We start from the raw sequence: 19,170 nt of genomic DNA, 5'->3' as shown, positions 1-19,170 counted from the left end.
TCCCTTTCACTTTTTGCTTTCATGCATTGGAGAAGGAAATGGCAACCCATTCCAGTGTTCTTGCCTGGAGAATCCCAAGGATGGGGGAGCCTGGTGGGCTTCCATCTATGGGGTCGCACAGAGTCGGACACGACTGAGGCGACTTAGCAGCAGTAGCAGCAGCAGCCACAAGCAGACACACATCTTCAGTTTGCTGTTGCCCAACATGGCATGGAGATATGGACCCTGATTGTAATGAGGCTGCAAGAGCAGCAGATGGGCAATCACAAGATCAGAATTTAGGTTGGTGGACGGTATCGTACAATGGTAAGAATAAAGTGTCTAGAGCTAGAGACACCTACCTGAGTTTCAATCCCACAATAACTGTCTCACCACAGACTATTAATCTGATTTCTAATCTACCCCCAACTGTAAAGTGGAAATAGTAATTCTCTCAAAATTATACCACTAACTGAGATAATACTTTAAAAGTGCCTAATAGCAGTGAGTAGGATGGAAGCGATATAAAATTAATTTGAAACAGAAGAGACCAGATATAGGGAAAGGGGTTAACAAACACGATAGTGGCAATAAAACAGAGACAAGGTGATAGAGACCTAAAGAAAGATGGTGGCCATGGAAAAAACAAGGTCAACTGATATTTTGAAGGAAGTAAAGGCTCTTAGTGACAGATTAGATAAAGGGAGATAAAGGAGAGGAAGAAATTAAAGATAACTTCAAGGTTACTGGGTGGATGAAATTAAGAATGTTAAGATAGATTAAAATCAGGAAATAGGTGAGGGCAGTTTAGAAAGGGAGAACAAGAAAATTTTGAATTAGATTCCCAGTATTTTAGATTTTAAATCCAATTATTGTTTTCTACATCTATTTACTATTCAAAGAAACTCAAGCAAAAGGTCACTAAACAACTTGTATAAATCTCAAATGATTTCAATGGCACAATCAAGGCCAAGGCTTAGGTATCTTATTCCCATATTTGGCAACTAGTTCCTTATATTTAAACTGAGATGAAAATGTAAGACATTCAAATAAATATTTTTAAGAGAACTTAGTTACAAGAAGGGGCTTCCCTGGTAGCTCAGCTGGTAAAGAATCCGCCTGTCATGCAGGAGACCCCAGTTTGGTTCCTGGGTTGGAAGATCTTCTGGAGAAGGGATAGGCTACCCACTCCAGTATTTTTGGGCTTCCCTGGTGGCTCAGATGGTAAAGAATCCACCTGCAATGCAGGAGACCTGCATTGAATCCCTGGGTGGGAAGATCCCCTGGAGGAGGGCATGACAATCCACGCCAGTGTTCTTGACTGGAGAATCCCCATGGACAGAGAGGAGCCTGGTGGGCTACAGTCCATGGGGTCAAAAAGAGTCGGACATGACTAAGCACTTAAGCACAGCACAGTTACAGGAAAAGGTTGAAAATACAGTTTGAGAAAACACTAAAACAGAGAAAACATTTAAAGCTATTAGAATAGATAAGATCACAGAATTACAGAGACAGAGGAAGAACAGATGGTTAATATCTCAAAATGCTAAGTATTAAACAGATGTCAGAGAATCAGAGCACCCAAGTCTTTAGTCCCACCTGCTGCCTCTCTCACCTTCAGGAGTAATGACGACGAGGGTGATGACAATATTGACACCAAATTGCTTTTACAATTGTCATTCATCACACTTCCCTATACAATTTAATTCTTGTAACGCCATGTGAACAGATACTATTATTATGCCAAATTGTTATTTTTATTTTTTAAATGTGTTATTTATTTATTTTGGCTGCAGTATGCAGAATGTGAGATCTTAGTTTCCTGGCCAGGGATCGAATTTGGGCCCTCAGCAGTGAAAGCGCTGGGCTGCCAGAGAATTCCCCAGAGAATTTATGCCAAATTTTTAGAGAAAAAATTTAAATGCTCAGAAAGGTTTGACCAAAGTCACAAATAAGTGATAGTCATTATTTAAACTTAGGTAATTAAGTTACACAGAAACAGAGCTATAATTTGTGTCTAAATTTGGACACCTCAGAGTTAAAGAACAGCAAAGGTAAGCTGAAAATGTCCAGGGCAGACCAGGTTATACTATTCCTCTTATTATTAAAAATTAAAAGATGCTTGAAATTAAAAGATGATTGCTCCTTGGAAGAAAAGCTATGACAAACCTAGACAGCATATTAAAAAGCAGAGACATTACTTTGCCAACAAAGGTCCATGTGGTCAAAGCTATTGTTTTTCCAGCAGTAACGTACAGTTGTGAGGGTTGGACCATAAAAAGGCTGAGTGCCGAAGAACTGATGCTTTCTAATTGCAGTGCTGGAAAAGACTCTTGAGAGTCCTTTGGACTGCAAGATCAAACCAGTCAGTCCTAAAGGAAATGACCCTGAATATTCATTGGAAGGGCTGATGGTAAAGCTGAAACTCCAATACTTTGGCCACATGATATGAAAAACTGACTCATTTGAAAAGACCTAGATGGGCTCGATAAAGGACAGAAATGGTATGGACCTAACAGAAGCAGAAGATATTAAGAAGAGGCGGCAAGAATACACAAAAGAACTGTACAAAAAAGATCTTCACGACCCAGATAATCACAATAGTGTGATCACTGACCTAGAGCCAGACATCCTGGAATGTGAAGTCAAGTGGGCCTTAGAAAGCGTCACTAGGAACAAAGCTAGTGGAGGTGATGGAATTCCAGTTGAGCTATTCCAAATCCTGAAAGATGATGCTGTGAAAGTGCTTCACTCAATATGCCAGCAAATTTGGAAAACTCAGCAGTGGCCACAGGACTGGAAAAGGTCAGTTTTTATTCCAATCCCAAAGAAAGGCAATGCCAAAGAATGCTCAAAACTACTGCACAATGGCACTCATCTCAAACACTAGTAAAGTAATGCTCAAATTCTCAAAGCCAGGCTTCAGCAATACGTGAACCATGAACTTCCAGTTGTTCAAGCTGGTTTTAGAAAAGGCAGAGGAAGCAGAGACCAAATTGTGAACATCCGCTGGATCATCGAAAAGCAAGAGAGTTCCAGAAAAACATCTATTTCTGCTTTGCTGACTATGCCAAAGCCTTTGACTGTGTGGATCACAATAAACTGTGGAAAATTCTGAAAGAGATGGGAATACCAGACCACCTGACCTGCTTCTTGAGAAATTTGTATGCAGGTCAGGAAGCAACAGTTAGAACTGGACATGGAACAACAGACTGGTTCCAAATAAGAAAAGGAGTACGTCAAGGCTGTATATTGTCACCCTGCTTATTTAACTTCTATGCAGAGTACATCATGAGAAATGCTGGGCTGGAAGAAGCACAAGGTGGAATCAAGATTTCCGGGAGAAATATCAATAACCTCATATATGCAGATGACACCACCCTTATGGCAGAAAGTGAAGAGGAACTAAAAAGCCTCTTGATGAAGGTGAAAGAAGAGAGTGAAAAAGTTGGCTTAAAACTCAACATTGAGAAAACGAAGATCATGGCATCTGGTCCCATCACTTCATGGGAAACAGATGGGGAAACAGTGGAAACAGTGTCAGACTTTATTTTTTGGGGCTCCAAAATCATTGCAGATGGTGACTGCAGTCATGAAATTAAAAGACGCTTACTCCTTGGAAGGAACGTTTTGACCAACCTAGATAGCATATTCAAAAGCAGAGACATTACTTTGCCAACAAAGGTCCACCTAGTCAAGGCTATGGTTTTTCCAGTGGTCATGTATGGATGTGAGAGTTGGACTGTGAAGAAAGCTGAGTGCCGGAGAATTGATGCTTTTGAACTGTGGTGTTGGAGAAGACTCTTGAGAGTCCCTTGGACTGCAAGGAGATCCAACCAGTCCATTCTGAAGGAGATCAGCCCTGGGATTTCTTTGGAAGGGATGATGCTAAAGCCAAAACTCCAGTACTTTGGCCACCTCATGCAAAGAGTTGACTCATTGGAAAAGACTCTGATGCTGGGAGGGATTGGGGGCAGGAGGAGAAGGGGATGACAGAGGATGAGATGGCTGGAAGGCATCACCGACTCGATGGACGTGAGTCTCAGTGAACTCTGGGAGTTGGTGATGGACAGGGAGGCCTGGTGTGCTGTGATTCATGGGGTCGCAAAAAGTCACACACGACGGAGCGACTGAACTGAACTGAACTGATGCTGGGAAAGATTGAAGGCAGAAGGAGAAGGGGACAATGGAGGACAAGATGGTTAGATGGCATCACTGATTCAATGGACATGAGTTTGGGCAAGCTCAGGGAGATGGTGAAGGAGAGGGAAGCCTGATGTGCTGCAGTGCGTGGGGTCGCAAAGAATCGGTCACAACTGAGCAACTGAACAACAACAAGGTTACAGGAATCTGCCTTATACATTCTACAAGTATAAATGATAATTCTAATTCTTCATCAGTTTCCTGCATTCAATTCAGTGAGACTTCTACTTTCTCCCTCCAATTACTTCCTTTCCACTGACTTCCATAATTGCAAAGTTTTCTCAGTACCCCAAATCTTCTCTTGAATTCTTGCTCATATCCTTGGTTTCCTCTATTCCCAAACAATATCTTCTATTTCAATTATTTGTTGCTGTATATTCCCACATCCACCTCCACTGCCACCACTTTTGTTCTCTAGTTGGGGATGGACAGGGAGGTCTGTCGTGTTGCGATTCATGGGGTTGCAAACAGTCAGACATGACTGAGCGACTGAACTGAATTGAACCTCATTTTACTATCTTTGGTGTAATGGCCCTTCTCTCTCTGTCCTCCTCCTTACTTCCCTTCCTGTTATTATCAGTTATCTCTATAAAAAACAAAGACATGATTCTCTGGTTAAGATTAGGGAATTAGTAAAGGGAGTCCAAAAGATACAACTTTCCAGTTATAAAATAAGTAACTTTTGGAGATGTAATGTACATCATCAGTTCAGTTCAGTTCGGTTCAGTCGCTCAGTCATGTCTGACTCTTTGCAACCCCATGAATTGCAGCATGCCAGGCCTCCCTGTCCATCACCAACTCCCAGAGTTCACCCAAACTCATGTGTATTGAGTCGGTGATGCCATCCAACCATCTCATCCTCTGTCATCCCCTTCTCCTCCTGCCCCCCAAACCTTCCAGCATCAGGGTCTTTTCCAATGAGTCAACTCTTCACATGAGGTGGCCAAAGTATTGGAGTTTCAGCTTTAGCATCAGTCCTTCCAAGGAATACCCAGGACTGATCTCCTTTAGAATGGACTGGTTGGATCTCCTTGTAGTCCAAGGGACTCTAAAGAGTCTTCTCCAACACCACAGTTCAAAAGCATCAATTCTTCAGCGCTCAGCTTTCTTCACAGTCCAACTCTCACATCCATACATGACCACTGGAAAAACCATAGCCTTGACTAGATGAACCTTTGTTGGCAAAATAATGTCTCTGCTTTGAATATGCTATCTAGGTTGGTCATAACTTTCTTTCCAAGGAGTAAGCGTCTTTTAATTTCATGGCTGCATTCACCATCTGCAGTGATTTTGGAGCCCAAAAAATTAAAATCTGACATCATGGCGACTATAATTATAAACAGTTTATTGAATATTTGAAAGTTGCTAAGAGTAAATCTTCAGTTCTCATCACAAAAAGGAAAATTCTCTGTAGGTGTTGACAGAAGTTAGCTAGGCTTATTATGGTGATCATTTCACGATGTATACAATTATCAGCTATTATGTTGTACACTTGAAACTAGTGAAATGTTATTTGTCAATTATACCTTAAAAAAAAGACACACAAAAAAAGAAGTTAACCCGTCAACAGATGAATGGATAAAGAAGGTAAAGAAGATGTGGTATATTTATATACAATGGGATAATCAGTTCAGTCAGTTCAGTTCAGTCGCTCAGTCGTTTCCGACTCTTTGCGACCCCAAGAATCGCAGCACGCCAGGCCTCCCTGTCCATCACCAACTCCCGGAGTTCATTCAGACTCACGTCCATCGAGTCAGTGATGCCATCCAGCCATCTCATCCTCTGTCGTTCCCTTCTCCTTCTGCCCCCAATCCCTCCCAGCATCAGAGTCTTTTCCAGTGAGTCATCTCTTTGCATCAGGTGGCCAAAGTACTGGAGTTTCAGCCTCAGCATCAGTCCTTCCAATGAACACTCAGGACTGGTCTCCTTTAGGATGGACTGGTTGGATCTCCTTGCAGTCCAAGGGACTCTCAAGAGTCTTCTTCAATACCACAGTTCAAAAGCATCAATTCTTCGGCACTCAGCCTTTTTCACAGTCCAACTCTCACATCCATACATGACCACTGGAAAAACCACAGCCTTGACTAGCCGGACATTTGTTGGCAAAGTAACGTCTCTGCTTTTGAATATGCTATCTAGGTTGGTCATAACTTTCCTTCCAAGGAGTAAGTGTTAATGGGATAATACTCAGCCATTAAAAAAAAAAATGAAATAATGTCATTTGCAGCATTATGCATGGAACTACAGATTATTATATGAAGCAAAATGTGGAATCTAAAATAAGACACAAATGGACAAATCTGTGAAACAGAAACAGATTCACAGACATAGATTGCCTAGGGCAAGAGAGGTGGGGGATGAAAGGACTGGGAGTCTGGGATTAGGAGATGCAAACCAGTATATACAGGATGGATAAACAACAAATTCCAACTGTATAGCACAGAGAACTATATTCAATAGCTATATCAAATATATCTGATTCAGTTTGCTATATAGAATAAATTAATGCAACATTGTAAATCAATTATACTTCAATAAAATAAAAAACTGAAATAAAAAATTAAATAATAGATAACTTCACAATAGTTTCAGGAAAACATTCACAGCTTTTCAGCCCCATGAACCATCTCTTCTGATGCTCTGGGCATTCATCATCCAGGAGGTCGGCAACCCTCCCCTATAATCCCTGCAGGCCTAATGGGCAGAACAGCATTCAGTATATCATAGGACCCTAAAAGCTGCTCATCATTAACAAGTTAAACCAACACAAGTTTACTACTTTGTAATTCTCTTCTCATAGCACTAAGAACAGCATGCTAGACAAATAAAAGCTGAATACATATTTCTCACATTTATTGTCTTAGCAATACTGCTGACTTCTTCTGGACATGCCACTGGTAAGGAAAAAATAGAATAATCTCTTAAATGAGTGGCAATATGATGACATTTGCCATCCCAAGACTAGGAAATACAATTTATACTTGACTTTAAAGCCATACTATTTTGTTACCTGAACAGAAAACTAAGCTTTTCTGCTGGTAAAATCTATGGAGTCATTCTCAAACCAAGTTATTGCCACAAAAACCTCACAATATTCAAGGATATGGTCCTGCCTTGCACAAGTGTTAAGAAGTTAACAGTAATCACTTAGTTGGGGATATTCTAAGTTTGTTTACTCTATTAATAGGGTTCTCTCTTGGTCAATGGATCACATTGTTGTGTAAACAAATGGATCTGGAGGTTTTGACTAAAGAAATGTTTTAAAAGTGTTTTTCCCTTTTGTTTATGTTGTCACTGCTTGAATGATACTGAGAGATACAGAGATAGCCCCAAGGAAATCTCTACCCAGGTCTCCTCCACTAAAACCTAATATTTATGGGTTTTAGTGGGAATGGGAAATGCTGTGTGCCTGCTTAAATAGCAGTGTTAAGTTATTCTGCCATATGGTGAAATAAGTTCCTATGTTAACTGAAAAACTGTAGAAAATCATGATAAAAACTTGACCTGTTGGAAGGAAGTAGGGCAAAAGGAAAAACAAAACAAAAAAAACAGGCTTTCACCATTCCTTCCATTAAATAAATTCATTTAAGAGGTCTTTTTTGTTGTTAGAAACCCTAAATGCTGTATGACCTTAAACACAAAAATAATCAAACTAATATCAATATGCTTAAAATTTTGGAGAAACATGTTTTAACTGAAAGAAAAACTATTTTTTTTTTCAGCAAAAGAAGTTAGCATTACAATCTGACCCCTTTCTATTATGTTCATAGACAGTATTTGGCTTAGTCATTAAAAAACAGGCTACAGGAGAAAGACTGCCAACTTGAACTCCAGCTCAGCAACTGACAAGTTCTAAGACCTTGACCAAATTACTCAACTTCTCTTTACCTCAGTTTATTCATCTTTAAAAAGCACATAACAATAATAACATATCCCTCACATTAAAACTGTGAATATTTTAAAAAATCAAGTAGAGCATAGAACAATGTCAAGGACCACAGCACAATAAATGTTAGCTATTATTATTACTATATATGCAACAAGTCCTGGAGATCTGACACAGTGAGGAACTCTTTCAAATGTATTTTATATATTGAGCTAAATAACTTCCAAAACACATCTGAACAAATAATCCTGAGTTCCTTATCTACTCAAAAGCAAAGGCAAAAAAATCTAAAGTGTGAAAATCACTAACCATTGAGCCAGTGGTGCTCTGAAATGTCAGTTCTGACGTAATGGTGGTCATGAGTAGGCCCAAGGGACCGCGTGAATGCAGTATCTTTGCCAAGGAAATCAGAAGCTGTTCCAGAGTAGAGGTACTCATCTGCAAGGGAGAAAAGAATACACAGGACTTCTAAGAGTTTACCAGCAGACACTACTGACAATAGACCAGTTTTACGACATGAAACCAAAGATGTTGACTGCTTACATCAGAATATATTGTTTTGTAAATTTCCCTTTCAGATTTTGAAAAATCTGCTCAGCTGAAGAAAAGATAACTCAATAAACTTTGGTAAGCTGATTCCAAATACTTGAATATAAAAAAGGCCAAAGTCTCCTGAATTAATAATTAATTACACATGCATTTAGCTTCTGTTATGGAGGAACTCCTCTTCTTTCCCTCTCCTCACAAATAATTCAAAGATATGTCATAATTAGAAGTCCCTCTTTGTAACAACACACACACACAAATTTAAAAAGTAAACGCCATAATGAGGAATGGATTGTGTAATTAGTATTTACTTAACCGACACAACCTCAGTGACCACAACTTTTCTTTGCCTAACCTCTGCTGAAAGGGAGCTTTCAACACTGAAGTCATACTTTGTAATTATAACATGTTGCATTCCTTGTAGCTAATCATGTTTCTAATAGTTCTGATAAACAGGAATTTCTGAAAAGGGAAAGATGTGGCCATTACTGCATACCAAACTTCTTTGTCCTGTTATTTGTGTAAAGTGGATATCCATGTCTTACCAGAGACAGGAGAGAGAGAAGAGAAGAGAAGGAGGGGTGCCAGAGGCAGAGAGAGGTGGGGAAGGAGAAGGAGAGTGGAAAGAATGAGGAAGAGAGGGCAGAGGAGTTTAAGATGAGGGAGAGGAGAGGAAGAAAGGAGACAGGTGGGAGAAGGGGAAAGAAAAGGATGCAAGGGGCAAGAGAGGGGAATTGGGAGTGGTGGTCTGCATTCCTGATGCAAGTTAGCACATTGTTGGGGGTGGGGTATGGCAGGAAGAATGCAGTCCCCACAGTAGAACATGTTGTCCCTTTGAAAGCTAAGCCTCTGTTTCAATAAATCTTTATATTCAACTACTTTGGGTTATACTTAATAGACTAAACTTTTAAAAAATAGCTAAATCTCTACAGAGCATTTAGATTTTTTAAAGCCAATATAAGAACAACTACAATCACTAAAACTCAATTCTCTCAGAAACATATTTTTAAAATCCTGCCTTTGCATAAGTGATTCAGCTATTTTCAAAAATCCTCCAATTACATCCACTGAAATAAGACTTTTAGTGAACTATGTGAGACAACCAACCTAACTATTCATGGCAATAGTCAGTTTCCAAAGGTGGGGGAGGGGGACACACACACACACACATACACACACACACACAGACAAACATAAAAGAGAGAAATCCAGTTATGTAAACTACAACTAATTTTTCGGAGGGGTGGGGGGGTGGTGGGTGCACACAGTGCAACATGTGGGATCTTATTCCCTGACCAGGAATTGAACCTGTGCCCTCTGCAATAGAAAGGCAGAGTGGTAACCACTGGACCACCAGGGAAGTTCCCAGTTATATAAAGTAAATGTAGACATGGTACTGATTCCATCTCTTAAAAACATGTGGTGCAAGACAATATTTCTTTGTGGGGCAAATTTTTAAAAATAGAAGAACCAAACAACATCATCAGTAGAGACATAAAGGAAATAAACCATTAATTTGAAACATAAAACTGCAAACATTCATTTTTCCAGGGAAAAAAAAAGCATATTTCAACATAAAATTTGGATCTCTATATCCAGGTTTTAAAACCGTCTTCTTTGTACTTAAATTACTTAGAGGTTCAGGGGTCACCAATGTCTACAGTCTATTGTTAAAGGTATGTCAACTCCATTTGGCAGATCAGTCACAAATCATCGACCTCACTTTCTAAGGATAATGACTGAACATTAGTCACATAATTTTCAAAACACACACACTTTCACTTCAAAGAAGAGCACTGGTTCTCACAAAGTGAAAATTAAAATGTCATGGTGTGTCACTCTTGATAGCCTATTCAAACACCTGATGGACAAGCTAAATAAAAAGAGACTAGAGTCATGAACAAAACCAAGACAAAAGTCGTCCTTATAATGGCTGAAACTTAGAGGTCAGAGGTCATGTCGATAGTCTTCAGAAAAGACTTCAGACCACACAGTACCACCTTTTTTAAACACGATGTTCCTCCCATAAGAGAATTTATGATGTATGCAAAGCAAGAGAAAACTGAATGTGCCAGCAAAAATTTCACATTTCTATTAATACAATCAGGTTATGGTGAAATTGAGGGGAGAGCAGTTACGACATTCTATTGTCTGTGTTCTATAGTTTGATTTATTTGTCTTATTAATTTATCCACTTACATCTTATTATTACTTCTCCCACTCAAATATTCAATATATTTTGTAATATATTATGTTCAAGGAACTGCTAAATTTAACTGCCATAATGAACCAAATAGGGGCATATAAGGTAAATATAAGAAAATCTGAGTTATCTATATGTAAAATTATAGCAACATGAATGTCTTTTGCATTAAACACATTTCAGCCTTTTCAATCTGAAGTTTATTTAAAATGTAACTGTGCAGACATTAAGGATTACGGGAGACTCACTTTATGGATAAGAAGCCAAATACAGAGAGATGTGAGACTAAAAAACTACCACCAAACAGCCAGTGGATGATTAATCCAAAATAATCTTTAACTCACTAAGACAGTGTGGTTGAATCTACACACATCTTTTTAGAAAAACCCCTAAAAGCAAGAAGTATCCTTTGCTGCTCTTACCTGTCATTACTGAAGCAAAAGGCTGCTGAGGATCAAAGGGACATTTCAGTCTGCCAGACTCCAAATTGTGTGTGTCCAGTTTGAAAATAACTTCCTGTTAAGAGAAATATTAACACAAGTGTGATTTTTTTTTAAAATATCAGAATCAGCAAGAACATAGGAGATAAGAACTAAATTCTAACTCATTAATTCAACAAAAACTGAACATATAGCATGCACATCAAACTGTGCTTCTTAACTCTTCCACAAATATTATTTCTGGCAAGACTCAGTTCCCATGTTTTGGTCTCCGTTTGGCCTAAGTAGTAATTATAATAATGAATGAATTTTTCAATGCCTTCATCAATTCATTTAGCCTGGACCACTATCATCATCAAAATCACTATCAAGCAATCCTATTTCTTAAGCCTAATAACTAATTTACTGAGTCTAATAAGCCAGTTTCCTCCTCTAAGAAATAAATTTAATAATCATACTTTCAGAACTATGATGGTCTATCTACCTAAGCATCTGCAACTATACCATATTACTTAAGCCTTACGATACTTTGTAATTTCAGTGACATAAAAGTGTGGTAAGGCAGACAGTTCATTTTCAGAGCTATTGATACATGTGGGCAAAAAAAATTCCAATGTAGTATTTTCACTATTATGAAAACACTATGCACATTAAAGCCACACAGTTATTTTGGCAGAAACATTTATTTTTATAATAGTGGCCACAGACAGAATGGCATTGGCAGACTTTTAATATTCAGGGGGAAAAAAACATTTCAAGTTGAACTTTCCAAGAAAAATATGAATGTATAATGAATATGGCCCCATGAGTTTGAGTGTTTCATAACAACGACAACACTACCATCCAGCAAAAAGACTGATGATTCAGCCTACAAATGCACTAGCGAAATTCAGCATTTCTGACATTCTCTCTAGAAGGCATATCTACAGAGTTATATCAGAACACACATGCAATTAAAAGGAATCATTCAGTGCCACTTATCTAGAAAGCAAGCAAAGAAGCAAAAGGGAGAGAAAAAAATTGATTATTTGGATTATTATTTTTGTATGATGTGACATTTCACATCTTTTTCTTTTAAACAGTACTAACAGTAACTACTGCCTTATTAAAAAAAAATAGCAATATTAATTTAAATAGCATGAATAACAATTACTATTTAATAGTTTTAAGAAAATAAGCTTTAATACTTTAATGGTATTTAATGTTAATACATACTAACCATGAGCAGGAATTTTATGTACATTATTTCACTGAATTGTCACCATAAATGTAAAGAAGTGGCTACTTTATGGATTCCAGCTTTACAAGAGGAATATTGAGAGTAAAAGGGAGAAGGATCTTGTTCAGCGTCACATAATGAATAAGAGGCAGAGGAGGAGCTTGAACTCAGGGCTGTCTCCAAAGTTCATGCTCTTAACAAATCTAATCTCAAGATTTCAAATTCACAGATTTAAAAATGTGCTGAAATTAATTTATAGACTCACCATGACCATGTAACATGATCAAGCCCAAGTACGTTTAGTTAGAACAGTTCAGCTAATGATAAGTTGTGATAGTGGCGCCTAGGCATGAAAAAAGTCCAATGAGAACACTTTTAGGGCATGTTTCCCAACTGTGGATGGGGCTAGAGATATGTCAGGAAAAAACACCTACAGATCACAGCCCTTAAGAATGTTTAAATATCATTAAGGGCACATTATTCTCCACAGGTCAAACAGAACTGTTGATTCTAAAGCCTATAATGGGACGTTGTAAAGGGAAAAAGTAAACTGAATTCTGGTGTGCCAGAAGATTATTGTAAAAAGCTAAAAACCCAAGAAAGTATCTGGGACAATGTCATAGTTGATGCAAAGTCCTAGTTAAATCCTTATAATTGTACAGAATCCTGTTGTCAAAATGTAATATTTCATGAAATTCTCAAGATAAGCCCATAAAATTGTTATCTGTGGAGGCTAAGGACAAGGTCTCCCTTATAATCTCCTGGAGAAAGGAGAGAACAGGAAAGCAGGTTTCCTTGAGCCAGAGTCAAGGACACCAACAGGAAAATGATGTCAAAAATAAAGGCTGATACAATGGACTTCCTGAGATAAACTGAATTACATGACATTTTAACTTTTGAGACAATTTTAATTTTATAAGATTGGTCCCACCTAATTCATTACACAAAAAGCACCTGTCCAAACTACACACAGAGAAATACTGTTGAAGTAAAGACAGAAGAAGATAAGAATGGAAATTTTCATCATCACAACGACTAGGCAAAGTTATTGTTCATATCATATTAATTATGAATACTATTAACATTTAAATATGAGGTTTGCAGAAGCAAAGGGAGATTCCAGAGGAAAGAATATGTTTCCAAGCTAACTTAAAAAACTATCAGGCACCCCCAGTATTATAGAGTAGATAGATAGATGGCAGACATTATTTTTAAATAAAGTTTATATACATACTTTGGAAATACTTGACTTTTTACCTTTCTGTGTTCTTGTTGCCTAATACAGCTGAATATTAAGTGACCAGAATGGAGCAAGTGATATGCCAAAGCCCACTCAATCGTTTTCTTATTTTATTCTTAAAATAACTCTGTGAGTTACTATTATTATCATCATCCTTCTGCTGAATAAACAGAAGCTTAGAAAGTATATGCAGAAGGCCATGGAGCTGGTAAATGACAGGGGCCATAATTCAAACTCTGGCTCCCCATGTTCAAATTCTCAGTAGTTGTCAACAGCCCTGACTTGTGTCCTGAAATCTAGATCCAACTGCCCACTTGGCATGATCTACAGAGCATTTTTCAAAAGCAGAATGTATAAAAACTAACTCACCATTTTCCCCACAAATTTGTTACTCATCTCACCTCAATAAATAATACTATTCTCCAGCTCACTGCCAGATAGAAATCTGGGATTCATTTCGGCTGCTTCCTCTTTCTTCTTGTTGCCCCCGACACAAAAGAGTGTCCCCCAAGAAGGGAGACTCTATACACTTCTCTCCTCCATCTCTGTGTTACTGTTCCCTCTTCAAAGTCATCTTAGAAGCAACCTTATCTATTTGAGAACGTCATGCCTTCCCTCTGAGCTGGACAGTGAATCCTGAGACTAATAATTCATTTCATAAGTAGACAGTCTTCAGGCAGTGTTGCCATACAATTACCTGTCTTCCTGACTAGTGAAAAATTCACAAGGCTTAATACCCCTGTTCACTTATAACTCTCTCATTCACATAACCTGTAAATTTGATGGCCCCAGGGCTTTTTGACAGTTTCAAGCTAAGTATTAGCTCCTTCTAAATTCCCTTTCAGTACTTGTGAGTTTTAGGAGTTAAAGAACACTATTTGCATCCCTCAGCAGGTTGTGAGTTTGGCCTTTAGCCCCAGGCCTCAAAATACATCCAAGTTGTGGGGCTATCTCATATAATTACACCCTACGCTATGAGCCACTGTTATATATTACCCTTCATCAAAGCCAGGCAAGAGAACATTACACCAGCAACAAAGAATGATGGATTCAAGTTGCCAAGTCTCCTAGTGGTTCAGAGATTTAACTATCAGGGTTGCTTTACTTTCAAACCATTGAGTCTGGGCTGGTTAGACAAGTTGGTCAGAGAGAAAAATGTATCCAGCCACAGTTATGGGTTTGATCTCTGCTTGAATCAGTTAAATCAATGCAAAGAAACCTGTACTATGAGCCCAGACTTTATTTTCAAACATACAGCCAAATACCCTTAAAATATGTGTGGTTAGTCACAAGAAGTATATACATAAACATAAGGATGACAGTGTAACCCATCAACCCATACAAAGTAATTAGAGTACAGATTCTAAAGCTCAGATGGGCATGCTTGCTCTAGAGATAGATTACTTGGGTTCAATTCCTTGCTAGACCCTTTATCAGCTGGGTAATCTTAGGCATGTTATTTCATTCCACTGAGATTCCATTTTCACTAATTTGCAAACTGGGAGTTATAAAGGTACAAACTTCATTAAGAGTGTTGTGAAATTCCAAAAAACAGTCCATGTAAAGTGCCTGGCACAGGCCATGACACAAAAAAAGCACTCTAACAAATTAATGTTGATTAAATTATTGCAATATGTATGTTTCTCATTTATTGAAATGCTAATTGATAGATGGAATGCATTACTCCTAATTAATACTTCCTACATTTCCACTATGCCAATTAGGTCTGGCAGAAATAAGTCCAGTATGATAACAAGTATGATAAGAACTAACTATACAATTTTTAAAAAATCATTAAAATTATCTATATTTAGTGTCTGCTATTGTAAACATATGCAACAGGTCAAATTTGTTGGGTGGGAAAAGTTAAGTTATTTAGAAGATACCATTCTGTCACAAGGTCTTACAGGAGACGAATTTTTACCAACAGCAACATCATAAATAGATCTAGTTATATAGGAAGCTCAAGAGAAAATAAAGCTGTACATAGAGCCTAGAAAACAAGCACTTTCAACATTTTACACTATTAATTTTAATCATGTCACTAGAAAACTTTTAATAGAAGAAGTTTTTATAAGGTGAATAAAGCAGATAATCAAAATGGTAATAATCTATTAAGTGGTTGGGAACATAAGTTCTTACTCAGTTCATACAGAAAATGATTCAATTTTTATATTCAAATCTACTTATTTTATGTCATAGGCAGTAAATAATAAGCTATTATAGTAAATTGTTTTCATGCTATTTCACAATATTACCTCCTTGTAGAATCCAAGATCAATATATCCACATACTGGATGAAACGCTCCAGTTCCACACACATAAACATGAGTTTTGTTATAGGGTTGAAGTACTCTGATGAAATTTGCACATTCTGTCTATTGGGCATAAAAAACATAAAAGCATTAGCATATAATTCAGGTATTTCAAAGTATCATTCATACCACCTGCTTTCCAAGTAGATTAATCATCAAAAATAAGTGCTAAAATAAAAAAGATTTATGAGAAATGCTTAACACCTGACTTAGCAAAGGAGGCAAGACAAATTAGAAACTATGACTTGAAGCTTTTTTTGAAGTTTTATGGTTTTGAAATAACCAGAGTACTAGAATGCACATTTCTACAGTAAGACTCAATGGGACCTACAGAATGAATATATACAGAGTATGAAAGAGGTATCCATACTTACTTTCAAGAATTACCTACAGAACCAAACCCAAACCAAACATTTTGTTCTGATGTTCCTACATTTTCTGTCCCATAGATATTACTGTGTGCAGTTTCAGTTGAATCAGCTACACTAAACGTAACACTTAACACAGATGTCTTCATATATATTATTCCATTCTTATTTTCCAGAATGCCCTACAACTTTATTTCCATTTTTTTTTCAATGTTACAGAGCCTTTAAGACCTAGCTTAAGTCCAGCTTATTCCAAGAACTTCTTCTGTTTCTTCCATAAATATTTTTTATGCCAAGTCAAAATTTTAAGAGACTTATATTTCTGCCTCTTTTCCAAATGCTTGGGCCTAAAAGTATTCTTTAAAATGTGTATCTTTATAACTTAGTTATTTTCTATCCCCGAACTTCTTGTAAATAGTGACTCAATTTTTCAGAATAGTCATTCTTATTATTTTCAGTTCATCTCCTCTAAGCCATCCCTTATGTTTACATAATTACTGGAAACAATTTTTAACTAACTTCATGATTCTCGGATCCAAAGACTCTAAGAAAACACTGGGCAATAGTACACTTTTATTTTAAATCAGCTCTACCTAGGAGATGGACAAGTGTTTACTAAGGAGGTTGGAAAACTATGAAATCACTGAGATTCAGAGAAAAGGTCCATTTTCTCTTGCCTGAATGGCCACAGGTCCTTCACCTGTCAGGTAACTGCTGTCATTAGGGTTGTTAGGAAAAGAATATTAAAAAATAAAAAAGACCAACTGGTAGGATGATTTTTTAAATATTTTTAACGGCAGATGATAACTTAGCTGATAGGATTATGATTGTTATGTGGATTAAAATAAAGAATATAACACTTAATAATTGTTTATCACAAACTCTGATTTTGACCTATACAAAATAATCAGTTTCCCAGTGGCTATTCTGATTTTCAAGGAAAGAGCTATTTCTGCATAGCTGTGGTACAGAGTTTCTAGTACCTAGGTCTTTTTTGTCCAGCTGGCCTGGCAATCTTATGTCTCAAGAATTTGTAGATCCCAGTAAATAAAATCTGCACACTCTACTAAGAAAAATGTTACAAAGAACTAACTTACTGAGTTTTCTGCTCTCTGCGCCCTTACAAACAAAGCAGTTGCTTAACACTAAATGAGAGGACAGTATCAGTCAGTCCCTCAGTTAGCCATAGAGGAGAAGGATGTTTATCATGTAGGGAGAGTCAGAATTCTCTAATAGCAGCAGGACAACTACATATGGTTACACATTTATGCTGCAAAAAAAAAAAGTCCTATTTTAGCATATGCAAATCATACTGTAGGATCCTTAATATCCTGAATATTTTCATACATTTAATATATGTTCTCATATAAGTATTATATGTAGACTCCTAAGAAAGGAAAATTTTATATTCATTGAGACAATTTATCTGGCAGACAATCTTAACAAAATCATATTATATGTTTTTCACCCTTCCATCGAGGTATCTGATGAAGAGAATTTATTTTTTATTGACAGAAAAGCACTGTAGAAAACTAGCTTCATGTTCTTTTATATCATGTTAGACAATCACAAATGAAAACTTAATTCAGAGAGAAAATTTGCCCTACTAATGGTTTTGATGGTGACTGCAGCCATGAAATTAAAAGACACTTACTCCTTGGAAGGAAAGTTATGACCAACCTAGATAGCATATTCAAAAGCAGAGACATTACTTTGCCAACAAAGGTCTGTCTAGTCAAGGCTATGGTTTTTCCTGTGGTCATGTATGGATATGAGAGTTGGACTGTGAAGAAGGCTGAGCGCTGAAGAATTGATGCTTTTGAACTGTGGTGTTGGAGAAGACTCTTGAGAGTCCCTTGGACTGCAAGGAGATCCAACCAGTCCATTCTGAAGGATATGAGCCCTGGGATTTCTTTGGAAGGAATGATGTTAAAGCTGAAACTCCAGTACTTTGGCCACCTCATGCGAAGAGTTGACTCACTGGAAAAGACTCTGATGCTGGGAGGGATTGGGGGCAGGAGGAGAAGGGGATGACAGAGGATGAGATGGCTGGATGGCATCACTGACTCGATGACGTGAGTCTGAGTGAACTCTGGGAGTTGGTGGTGATGGATGGGGAGGTCTGGCATGCTGCGCTTCATGGGGTCGCAAAGAGTCGGACATGACTGAGCGACTGAAGTGAACTGAATGGTTTTGAACAAATGTCTCAGTAACATGAGATAAGCCAGGGCAAAAAAGAGTAAAAATGTAGGTGATCATCAGATAAATTCTAATGATGGCTTCACTGGTAGGGTAAGAGATTCATTCTAATATTCTCCAGCCTTCATCTTGCTCACTCATGGTCACTGAAGGGACTTCTACTTTTTAGTCTTTTCCCCACAAAGAGGTTTATGCAAGGGTAAGATCTATACAAGGAATAGTACACAGGGAGGGGAAAAGTGTAGAGGGATATGCCTGGAGTGAGGTGGGATTGACTCACTGCTAATAATTACATCATTTTTCAAAAGCTCTGTTTACCAGAGTCATAGAATTTAGAGAAGAATGGTTATGGAGTGAATATTTGTGTCCTCCCCAAATTCATAGGTTGAAACCCTAATGCCCCCAGGGTGATGGTGGTCGGAGTTCAGGTTTTTAGGAAGTAAATAGCTGGAAGTCTTTTGTGAGTCCCTTGGAAAGTAAAGAGATCAAACTAGTCAATCTTAAAGGAAATCAATCAGAATACTCTTGGGAATGACTGATGCTGTATCTCCAATACTTTGGCCACCTGATGT

At 37.7% G+C, this 19,170-nt stretch overlaps 1 protein-coding gene across 3 annotated transcripts in view; it reads right to left on the bottom strand.

The window, feature by feature from the left end:
* The window catches only part of SEMA3D (semaphorin 3D), a 224,489-nt gene that overhangs the window by 72,340 nt on the left and 132,979 nt on the right, over window positions 1-19,170 (bottom strand). For all 3 annotated transcript variants that reach the window (XM_055590094.1, XM_055590096.1, XM_055590095.1), the window contains 3 exons: window positions 15,975-16,094; window positions 11,240-11,333; window positions 8,378-8,506 (listed from right to left, as the gene is read on the bottom strand). In XM_055590094.1, the coding sequence (XP_055446069.1) occupies window positions 8,378-8,506; window positions 11,240-11,333; window positions 15,975-16,094 (343 nt within the window). The remainder of the gene's footprint in view (window positions 1-8,377; window positions 8,507-11,239; window positions 11,334-15,974; window positions 16,095-19,170) is intronic.

Source organism: Bubalus kerabau, chromosome 8, assembly GCF_029407905.1.
Source record: "Bubalus kerabau isolate K-KA32 ecotype Philippines breed swamp buffalo chromosome 8, PCC_UOA_SB_1v2, whole genome shotgun sequence".
NCBI classification, from domain to species: Eukaryota; Metazoa; Chordata; class Mammalia; order Artiodactyla; family Bovidae; genus Bubalus; species Bubalus kerabau.
Note: the sequence above shows the minus strand (reverse complement) of the source record. Positions and strands in the feature narration are given on the sequence as shown.